Source organism: Lethenteron reissneri, chromosome 9, assembly GCF_015708825.2.
Source record: "Lethenteron reissneri isolate LAM-NWPU_2019-01 chromosome 9, ASM1570882v1, whole genome shotgun sequence".
Taxonomy (NCBI): Eukaryota; Metazoa; Chordata; class Hyperoartia; order Petromyzontiformes; family Petromyzontidae; genus Lethenteron; species Lethenteron reissneri.
In genome coordinates this window covers 10,286,442-10,298,327 of record NC_083787.1, presented here as the reverse complement: position 1 = coordinate 10,298,327, position 11,886 = coordinate 10,286,442, and the positions used below count along the sequence as shown (strand labels likewise).

Below are 11,886 nucleotides of genomic sequence, written 5' to 3'. Positions count from 1 at the left end.
ATCACAAAGAAGACCACGACCTCCACGGGCTGTTGGGGCAAAGTGTTGTTCGCGTGCACCTATGAAGGCCGACAAACGGCACACGAAGGAGTGGTGGGTGCAGGCCTCCCTAGTGCCGATGTTTACACACAGCAGCAGGTACTAATTTAAGCGCTGAGTCGACCTAGGGGAAGCCCCCCACCCAGGATCGTTTCAAATATTCGCCACTGTCATTGGGCGCGAGAGAGGAATGGTGGCGTCCGTCATGCACCAACCACCGCGCCACCGCTCCCCGACCCAATATTAAAATTGAAAAGTTTGTATTTTATCAGGTAAGGCCCACTGATTTGAAGTTCATAACCTCTTACCACTTCAGCAAAAATCATTTCTCGCTGTGGGTTTCCCACCTGATGATGATGATTGCTTGTGTTGCAATCGAAACGTTGTGATTAAATTTATTATATTTTATACCGACGTGACTTTACCGAAAGAGCCAAAGAGTAAGGCCCACTGTGATGAGTTGATTTTTTTTTCAGAAGCGACCTGGCTACAAATGATAGCTCAACGAAGTGTCGGCATAGCATGTGGATATTTATAGCAGCCAAACACTACTCTAAAGTCTAAACGCACGTTTATAATTGTGGAGGGGGGGGGGCGGACAATAATTCGTACGAACATGGGGAGGGAGAGAAAGACGCGCAAACTCCAAATGTGGACAACATTGGTCGCCAAAGCCTACGGGTTAATCCAAATACACAGCAGGCGTCAGGATCGGGATAGAAACCACGACTTCCTGGATATCAGGCGAGGTAGTTAACATCTCGCCACCGTGACGCCTACCTATAGCCAAGCAGCAGTATAGCAGCAGCATCATCATCAGCATTATCAGCAGCAGCATCATCAGCAACAGCAGCAGCAGCATCATCAGCAACAGCAGCAGCAGCATCATCAGCAGCAGCAGCATCATCAGCAGCAGCAGCATCATCAGCAGCAGCAGCATCATCAGCAGCAGCAGCAGCAGCATCATCAGCAGCAGCAGCAGCAGCATCATCAGCAGCAGCAGCATCATCAGCAGCATCATCATCATCAGCAGCAGCATCATCATCAGCAGCAGCATCATCATCAGCAGCAGCATCATCATCAGCAGCTGTACCCCCAGAGCAGAATCGGTTGAGCGCATACAGCCCCGGCTCAAATTCCCAGCGACCACACCTACAGAGCGGCGCGCCCTGTTCTACTGCGGTGACGCGAGTGGCGGTGGTGGTAGTAAGGGGTGGTAAGGGGAGTGTGGGGGTGGTGAAGGAGGTACAATTGTCGACTCACCTCGCCGCCCGGGGTTTTCCTATTGTCTCATAGCGCGCGGCTCCGCACGCCACTCGCCCCAGAGCGCCGCTAAACTCGCTCGCGAAACTCGCGCTCGCAGGCGGACCAGCAAAGCGGCAAAGCGAAGGAGGAGAAGGAGGAGGAGGAAGAGGAGGAAGACGACGAGGTGACCATGTCGGCACAGCGCGCAGCGCTTGCTGTGCTCGCGACGATCTTCTGCTGCCGTGCGGTAGTACAGGTGAGAGAGTCGCTTACCTGTAACACCTCCTGCGTACGAACACCACCACCGTCATCATCATCGTCGTCGTCCTCGACACGATCACCATCGGCTACACCGTCAGCCCTTTGCCTGCACCTACGTCTGCTCTATTATTGTCGCCTACACCTACACCGCCATCAGCATCTCACCTGCGGCATCGTCACACCCAACACCATAAGCGTCGTCTACAGCTGTATGTCTGGAGAACTTGTTTCGCCCCGTACGTAGCCGACTGTGCTAATGACCATTATCATCACCATCAGAGATCCTGTTAGCGAGTAGCGCCTATGAAGGCCGACACGGCACACGAGGGGGTGGGTGGCCAGCACCACGCCCGGCCGCCTTTGTCTCCCAAGTGGCGATGTTTACTACACTGTACCAGGTACTCATTTGAGGCTGAGTCGACCTAGAGGGGAGGCCCTTGACGAGTTCAGATATTCGTCACCGGTGTTGGCCATGAGCGAGAATCGAACTCGGGTCGCCGGATTTGTAGCGCGGCGCGCTAACCCCCACATCATCGACACCGGAACACGCCACGATTTACCATCACCTACACACCATCACCTACACACCATCACCTACACACCATCACCTACACACCACCATTTACCATCACCTACATCACCTACACACCACCATTTACCATCACCTACACACCATCACCTACACACCATCACCTACACGACACCATTTACTATCACCTACACACCATCACCTACACGCCACCATTTACCATCACCTACACGCCACCATTTACCATCACCTACACGCCATCACCTACACACCATCACCTACACGACACCATTTACTATCACCTACACACCATCACCTACACGCCACCATTTACCATCACCTACACACCACCATTTACCATCACTTACACACCATCACCTACACACCATCACCTACACACCACCATTTACCATCACCTACATCACCTACACACCACCATTTACCATCACCTACACACCATCACCTACACACCATCACCTACACGACACCATTTACTATCACCTACACACCATCACCTACACGCCACCATTTACCATCACCTACACGCCACCATTTACCATCACCTACACGCCATCACCTACACACCATCACCTACACACCACCATTTACCATCACCTACACACCACCATTTACCATCACTTACACACCATCACCTACACACCACCATTTACCATCACCTACACACCACCATTTACCATCACCTACACACCATCACCTACACACCACCATTTACCATCACCTACACACCACCATTTACCATCACCTACACACCATCACCTACTCGCCACCATTTACCATCACCTACACACCACCATTTACCATCACTTACACACCATCACCTACACACCACCATTTACCATCACCTACACACCACCATTTACCATCACCTACACACCATCACCTACACACCACCATTTACCATCACCTACACACCACCATTTACCATCACCTACACACCATCACCTACTCGCCACCATTTACCATCACCTACACACCACCATTTACCATCACCTACACACCATCACCTACACACCACCATTTACCATCACCTACACACCACCATTTACCATCACCTACAGTCCACCATTTACCATCACCTACACACCACCATTTACCATCACCTACAGTCCACCATTTACCATCACTTACACACCATCACCTACTCGCCACCATTTACCATCACCTACACACCACCATTTACCATCCCCTACACACCACCATTTACCATCATTTACACACCACCATTTACCATCACCTACACGCCACCATTTACCATCACCTACAGGCCACCATTTTCCATCACCGACACACCATCACCTACACCACCATTTACCATCGACACACCATCACCTACACACCACCATTTACCATCACCTACACACCATCACCTACACACCACCATTTACCATCACCTACACACCATCACCTACACATCACCATCATCATACACATATAAAATACACATAATCTTCACAGTCATCACTCGGGGGTTCTTAACCACTGATGTAAAAAGGGGACTGCCCGAAACGTCGTCTATTATATATGCTGTTTTATATACTGTATATATATTGGGGGGGGGGGGTCCTCTCCCTTTAAAGAGCCCCGAGTCTTGTTAACAAATGCGAGGGATGTTGCTGTTCTTTGTGCACCGCTGCCGCCGACGCAGCAGCAGCAGCTGCTGCAGCATCATCGTCACTGTTTGATCGCAGAGTTGTAGTTTGTAGTTGGGACGTTCACCTGCCGGGCGCTCTGCGGCCCATCGTGGTGTCTCTTCACCCTGCTACCCAAACCCTTGTCGATCGCCTTGTCATCGTTATTCGTGAGCCGTGGTCTATCCGCTGTTGGATGGAGCCCCCCCCCCCACAATGCTCGCGGTTCTGCTGCGATCCCCTCCTTTGGTTGTCATTCCACTACCGGTCTCGTCCATCCGCCATCCTAAATTCTTAGGGCCACGATGTGTCCACTCTTAAGTCCCATTTCTCTTAAGTGCTTTAGGCCTAACGATTGATCTATTGACAATTAAAGCAGATTACGGTCACGTTCCAATGATATAATCGTGCGCGAGATATCCAATTTATTTACGCGTAATGTGAATGGTTGAGTGCTTCACATCTTGGGGATAGGTACCACAACCAAAGTCAGAACGAGAGACGGAACACACTTAAATCAACCATCTAGGTTGGTTTAAGTGTGTTTCGGATAATTATCGATTTGTACAACTTCCTTGCGAATTTCTAATATGGGCAATGATTCTAACTCTGGCTTCGGCACGAATCTTTGCAGGCTTAACTTTGCTTTGCCAGTGGTATATGGCTCTAGTTCGTCTGGGAGGTGGCTGCGGAGGGCAGAGAGCTTCGGGGTCTTCTCTGAGCCACTCCCCGCATTCACTGCAGGGATAGTTCCGCTCTGGGCGGTATTTTGAAGTGGTTTGCACAAAAACCGTCAACTTACGAGACGAGTTTCTAGCCTAGCGCATACAAAAGAAGCCTTTGTATACGAACCAACATAACTAACCTCTCATGGGACATTGGGCAAACATTAATATACAACTTAATACATTTCAGTGCGTTGCATATACATCTAATAATACTCTGTAGCGTTTTCTTAACTCAACGTTTTCGTAGCCAATACAACGATCCATATTTATGATTTGTGTGCTTTGAAAAAAGGTCCATTACCCAAAACGTCGCCTATTATGTTACGGGGTTGCTATCCTTTTAAGACCACGGAGTTGTTATTCACGTATGTATGCTGAACTTCTTTCGCGCCGTACGTAGTCAACCGTGCTAATCGGAGGTGTGGGTGAAGGACAACAAACTAAACGCAAACACGCACGCGAAACAATGCGAGGGGGTTTGTTTTATTGGACTGTGCTTGTGCACCACTGTCCAACGCAGCAGCAGTAGCAGCAGCAGCAGCACCACCCGGCCACGTCGCATTCCTTTATGGTTTGACCCAAACGAAGTTAGTTTTTTTTTAATGCAAAAATTCTCGCCCGCTCCATTTCCCAGGTGGAGCAAGCCGAGAAAGTTGAAAGCGATTTGAGCTAAACGCCGTCGTATGCCGTCGCTTTGTAAGACTCAACGTTAGGAGCTTCATTTTGGTCACAGTCGGTGTGATTTCCAGCTCTAGTGAGCGTTCAGGCGTTGCTCGGCTATCGTTTAGAGCCCTGCGCCAGGAGTGGACATTCCACATTCCTATGGCGGGCGGGGGGGGGGGTCACGGCTTACGTAGGCAAAATAACTCGACACATTCGTTAATAAAGCTGCCTTAAAATGTAAAAATATGTAATAGGCGACGTTTCGTGCAATGGCCCTTCATCGTGCTATGAAGACGCATTATTGGTCAGAGTTTGACCTATGCATTATTGGAGCGTATAAATATTATGTTTGTAAAACGTGATACACTCGTCGTGTGTTTCAAGGTTTTGACAAATTTGGCATAAACACCACAACCATAAATATTGATAAACGTTTTCTGGCCCATTTAATGGACATTATATATACTACATTACGTACTTAGGTGTGTGTAACATACATTGTACACTATACGAAGAAGTAATTGTAGTTCAATTGATTTTTAGCTGTGGTAGGGAATAAAACTCGGGGAGATCGGGGGTTTGTAAGAGCAGTGCACACTCCACAATAAGACAGACCCCACCCCCGTATATCCTGTAGCAGACTGTAGGGGCAAGTGCTGTTAGCGAGCACCTATGAAGGCCGTCACGGCACACGAGGGGGTGGGTGACCAGCACTAAGGTTGGCCGCCTTTGTCTCCCGACTGGCGATGTTTACACTCGACACCAGGGATTCGTTTGAGGCTGAGTCGACCTAGGGGAGGCCCAGGACCGGTTCACATAATCGTCACCGGTGTTGGCCGTGAGCGGGAATCGAACTGTGGTCGCCGGGTTCGGAGCGCAGCGCGCTAACCGCTACACCACCGCTCCCCATTGTCTTTGCCGTATTACACACACACACTATCATTATTTTATTACAGACAGACGCGTAAACAGCGCAAAGCCCCCCCCCCCCCCACACTCGTCCAGCAGAGTAAAGGCGAAAAACTGGGTTTGATGAAATGAGTCCATTCACAGAGATCAAAGACGCGCTAGCGGCGGGGGGGAGGGCGAGTGAGGGCTGTGGGCTGGACGTGCCGAGTCTCGCTCAGCTGCAGGCTTGCGAAATGGGTTGGGTTTGAGTGGGTTTGAGTGTGGACTAAACTACCACCACCGGCCCGTCGTCGTTACGCCGTTTCTACACTCGCGCGGCTGCGCTTGTCGCCTTCACGATCCCACACCAGGGAGCCGACTGGGCCCTCTCGTCCAGCAGTGGACTGGTTTGGCAGCAGAGTATTCACTGACCACGCATCATCGTCGGCGATGGTCCGTTGGCTTCAAACGTGTGACCTCTTGCGACGGCGGTTCGCAAATCCTAGCGGGGCCGGGAGGGTTATTCAGTCCATTTGGAGTCGATAAAATACGAACCAACTTTGTGGGCAGAATTCAACAAAACTCTAGCTGTCTTGGGGGAGAGACTTGTCCCGCAAAATGAATGTGGAATTTCCACAAACTTGGCCAGGGCGGCAACCGGGTGAACGAGAACGACCTCATTGCTTGCTTGAGTAATGTTGGTCGCTTAAAAGTTGACTTCGTACTGGCGAGGAGCAACGGCCGTGGTGACCTTGGTGGCTTTTAGTTGGTAATTCAAAAATAACCAAATTGCATCGGTGCCAAGGACCCTGGTGCCAAAGGAACCAGCCACGAGCCTCGCTCGGTGTGGCTTTCCAGGGTGAAGGAGGCGCGCAATGTCAACCACAGGCAAACGGCGAGGGGGCTGGGCCGACGTCCGAGGGGGGGTGACCTCGGTGGAGATGGAGCGATGAGATAAGGAGATGAGCTCATGCGCATGGAGCGAGATAAGATTGTGGCAGTACAGCACCACGACGATGGTGGAGGAGGGGGGCATTCATCCACGGCGCATGAAATGATTCATGATAGTGGCGATGTGGGTCGACCGCTACCGATGTTATACAAGGTTAGCCCGATTCAATTTGTTGACGAAAGTCAAGCGCCGCTAATTGGCCAACGGGGGTGTTCCCGTACCAAATATTTGTCGGGTTATCCCTAGATCAATAGAACCCAGCTGGGGGTCGAAGTGGGGGGAGGATGGGAAACGGGAGGGGGGGGGGGCAATGTGGCCAGAGTCAAATATGGGGAAATTAAAAAGCACTTGGGGTCACACGGTAACAGGGTATCCCCTGAGACTGCTCCCACCCCCCAACAGAGACCCTGGTTAATTGCCAATGGCGGTTGGGTGCTGTGGGGGCTTTGAGGCACCCGGCACGGGGCTTGGCGTGTTAATTATTAATTGAGGGAGTCTGTTTATTCACAATTGGCCGTTGGAAGAAATAATTATATAACTCGTGTGCACGTTATAATCGCCCTTTGTATAGCCACCGCCACTACTGGTGCGCTTGAGAGCCCCCCCCTCCCCCCTCCCCAGATCGTGTTGGTCATGAGGGTTATTTGACCATATTTCACCGCGCTGGTCAGAGCGGGTTGGTGAAGGCAGGGGGGCGGGGGAGTCTTTAACATTTGCTGGATCACAGACGGTGACCCACGTCTTCTCACGCATGCTGTGGGAGTTTGATCAGCCACGCACGTTTCTGTGTTGTTCATAGCAACTCAAACTTATTTTTACCAGGTAAGGCCCCACTGAGCTTTTTAGGTCCTTTTTTTCAGAAGCGACCTCGCCATCACAAATGGTTGCTCAAGGAAAGGGCTTGTCCACGTGGACATTTATAGCGGCGGCCAAATACACGAAACGCATGTAGATTCTAAATTTCGATTTAAAGCTTTCGTGACTGCAGGGATTCATCTTCTTGGTTCTTTCGGTAAAGTCACGTAGAAAAAATAATTTAAAAAAAAACATAATTTTTTTATTATTTCCCTTCTACGTGACTTTACCGAAAGAGCCAAGAATATAGATTCTAAATGTCAAAGGGGGGGGGGGGGAACCGGAAGACCCGGATAAAAATCCACGCGACCATGGAGAGAACATGCAAAGTCCAAATATACAGGCGTCAGGGTCGGGATCAAACCCACAACCTCCTGTATGCCAGGTGAGGGAGTTAACATCTCGCCACCATGGAAGTTGGCGACTGCGCCAGTGAAGAAGCTTCAGGAGTAGCCTCATTGTCGTGCGGTCCATGGTTTGAGACTGGTGACCGCAGTCTCATCGTGAACTATTCTCAGTTTTTCATTGCCGGTGTAGGAGGGAGATGGCTGCATCTGCTGTGCAATGTTTCGATGTGGTATAATGCACAAAGCATGCACTGTTACAGGAAATTCAGATAGCACTCACCCGGTCCCTATCCCCCGACCGCTGCCCCCACCTCTGCCTGTCCACTTTCTCCCATACATGGTGTTGCCTCGCCCAGTAGCGTGCACATTTACCACACCCGATGATGCTCGAAAGAAATTCAGATTGGCTGCAGGAATGTGCAGACTTGTGTTTTCACGATGGTCAAATGCACTGCTGGATTAGGGCCTCCCCACGCCCAGTGGGTTTATAGGAGTTATTTGACAATACTCAACCACTATAGTGAATACGAGTGATGCAGCTGGGGGTGGATGGTCCCTGGATGGGTTTAGACGTCACTGTAGCGATAATTTAACTACTCTGCCTGGTATACAGGATGTCGTGGATTCGATCCCGACCATGACACCTGTATAGATGTATTTGGAGTTTGCATGTTCTCCCCGTGGTCTTGTGGATTTTTCTATGGTCCTCCGATTTACCCTCCACATTTAGAGTCAACGTGCGTTTAGAATACAGTATTTGGCTGCTATAAATTTCCACCTGATAATCGACATCGTGCATGATCTATACCCTGCTGGATGAAGGACTCCCCAAAGGCGTCTACATCTGTCAGTCCTGCAATGTAACAATTTATCGAGCATCCAGGCATGAGCCGAATTAATCGCTCATTTTTCCATGGTGGATGTCCTCTTGGGCATGTCCCTGCCTTTGTAAGTGTGAACTTCTTTCGCACCGTATGTAGCCAACCGTGCTAATCGGAGGTGTCTTTTGGCCACTGGCTACCATCCCAACTGGCGAGATGTCCTTAAGTCTGTCAAAATGAGGTGTCTAACTTGTGTAGGTATCTCGATGCCGTGTGCGTGTGTGTTCCGCCTCTAAATTGTTTTCAGCCTATATATGTTATTTACATTGACTGGAGCAGTACGACTTGGACAATATCACAGTCGGATTCACCAATCCTGCACCTCCCCTCCCCCTGCAATTCAACACTCGCATCACGATGACCCATCTTTCACCTGCTGCGTTGATTGCAAAATATTTGTAAAAAATATTTCTTGCGCATAAATAAAATATAAACTCGCAACATATGGTTAGCCGGTGTGTGAGTCAAGCGCCGTGGAGTCTTTAATTAAAATCGCAGGTGCGTGGGAGTGGCTGCACGGAGGACAGGGGGGGGGCATTCCAATCGGGACACGTGCAGCGATAAACCCACCGCCTAAACCCACACTAAACCTGTATCCTAAACCATAAGCCTCAGTCGGCACGGGAAACTCCGAACTGCTCAAATAGAACATATTTTTGGGTTTAGTTTGTTGTCCTTCCCCCACACCTCCGATTAGTGCGGTTGGCTACGTACGGTGCGAAAGAGATTCAACATTCATAGACTCGCAAGCTCCAGCATAAGCGAGCGGCCTGAACTCGCACTCCATACAAGATAAACCTGCAGCTCAAACCATTGCCTTAAAGCCACATGAGACTCGCACCGGACCCAAGCTATGCCTGCAGCGTAATAAAACAACCTCCAGTTTAAACCTCGGACCTAAAACCCACAAATTAAACCAACATCCCAACCCTGATTTGGTATAGATTTATACTTAACATTTTTATCTGTATTGTATTATGATTGTTATTGGGATCAAACATTGAAATGGAATTTTTAGCACTTTCTGTACACAGCATGGACGGGTGGTCCTTTTTCTGTAGGATTTTATTGTTTACGTATGTGATGTTCAGATTTGTGTACAATGCATTTTAGGTGTGTCTTGTAATTTCATTGTTTGTTGCGATTGAACCCAAATCAAGAGCCGAATGGCTCACAGGGTAAATCGTAATAAATTAAACTGAAACTGTGTGCCACTCAAAGCCTGCATCGTAAGCTTGCGACGTAAGTACATTTTAGATGCAAAAGCGGCAGCCTGTGACCCCCTGTGACGTGAACTCACGGAGCATGATGTCATGACTCGCGTTCCACCACGCCGCGCGTGACGGAGCAATGTGCATTGCCAACAAGATTTTTGCCACCAAGTACCAAGTCATGTTTTGCAGAGGGGGTCAAATACTTATTTCCCTCATTAAAATGCAAATCAATTTATTACATTTTTGACATGCGTTTTTCTGGATTTTTTTGTTGTTCTGTCTCTCACTGTTCAAATAAACCTACCATTAAAATTATAGACTGATCATTTCTTTGTCAGTGGGCAAACGTACAAAATCAGCAGGGGATCAAATACTTTTTTCCCTCACTGTACCTTCATCCCAGAGACAACGAGGGGTTGAAAAAATAACGAGGAGAAAACACAAACTGGCAAGCGAGCCGATGAATTGAAGCCTCGATTTTTTTTGTTTGGGAGATAAACGCGCGTGGAATTAGAAGCACGCGTTGAGCTTGCCTCCGATAACTCCCACGCGCTCGCACGCTAATGATAATCGTGCTTGTTTGCTGAATATGACTGATGTAATTTTTTGTTACTTTTAAAATACTTTATTTCAATCTTGCACAAAAGCTATGCAGATCTGGGCACTGGTGGTGAGCTGTGTGCTGGAATTTATAGCAATTATTTTCAGAGGGTTTTGTCGTCATACTATCATAGAAAAACTTTTGCGGTATGGCTGGCTGTAGGGACACAGACGGTTGCATCAGAAGAACGTGTGGAGGCTGCGAGTTGTAGAGTACACAAGCAAAGTGTCCTGGGTGGATATAATATTTCCCAATAATCATGCAAATTGGCTTATTATAAAATTGCGAAGTGCCATTAATAGAGTGCGGATTTTTTTTATCGCACTTTAAAAACGGACATACATCAAATGGGTTGGTACAATAAACATGCATTTTTTGACAATCATTCTGGGGGCCTTAGGGACAAAAGCCTTGAATACTATTCCGTGGAAATGTGTACATTTAAAAGGCAAAGCGTGCAGAGCCTACCGTGTTTCCGTGAGCCGCAGAGCTCTGATGAGCAACTCGAGTTGTCATCCCTGGTGGCTGTGTTTCTAAGTTTTTAGTCAATTCCATTCGACTCCAATTTCGGGCCCTCGGCCCAACTTCACCTGGTCCTATTCCACCCGAGTTCTCTCCCATCAGAATTCGGGGCCGAACTGCCATAAATACATCACCAAATGTGTTACAGTCGGTGACCCGCAAGAATATCTGCGAAGTCTCGCTCGTAATTATCTTCTGAAAACGAACCGCCCAAGTCACGTGTCCAGCAACTTGAGTTGACTCAACTTGGCTGTCCATGGCAACTTAAAGTATTATTTGCAACTGGTATCTATGCCCAGCCTGTCCACCTGCTCGGGGAATGTGGAAGTGATCCGACTGCACTAAAAACCCAACTTCCAGATTCAATTCCTCCTTTGACACCAATGTTAAATTAAATCGGGCTATTTAAGGTTTATTTCCGCAAAAGCGCTTGGCACGGTTCATTCCCGTCCGTGCTGCGGTGAGACAACGGAGGCCCGGTACGTAAGGGGGGTACTGGGCCCCCCACCACG

The 11,886-nt window shown here is 48.9% G+C and overlaps 1 protein-coding gene across 1 annotated transcript in view; it reads left to right on the top strand.

Annotated features, from left to right (window-relative positions):
* Window positions 1-1,285: 1,285 nt before the first annotated feature.
* The window catches only part of LOC133340139 (B-cadherin-like), a 45,895-nt gene continuing 35,294 nt past the window's right edge, over window positions 1,286-11,886 (top strand). The window contains exon 1 of the mRNA XM_061548206.1: window positions 1,286-1,540. Within this exon, the coding sequence (XP_061404190.1) occupies window positions 1,475-1,540 (66 nt within the window). The 5' untranslated portion in view covers window positions 1,286-1,474. The remainder of the gene's footprint in view (window positions 1,541-11,886) is intronic.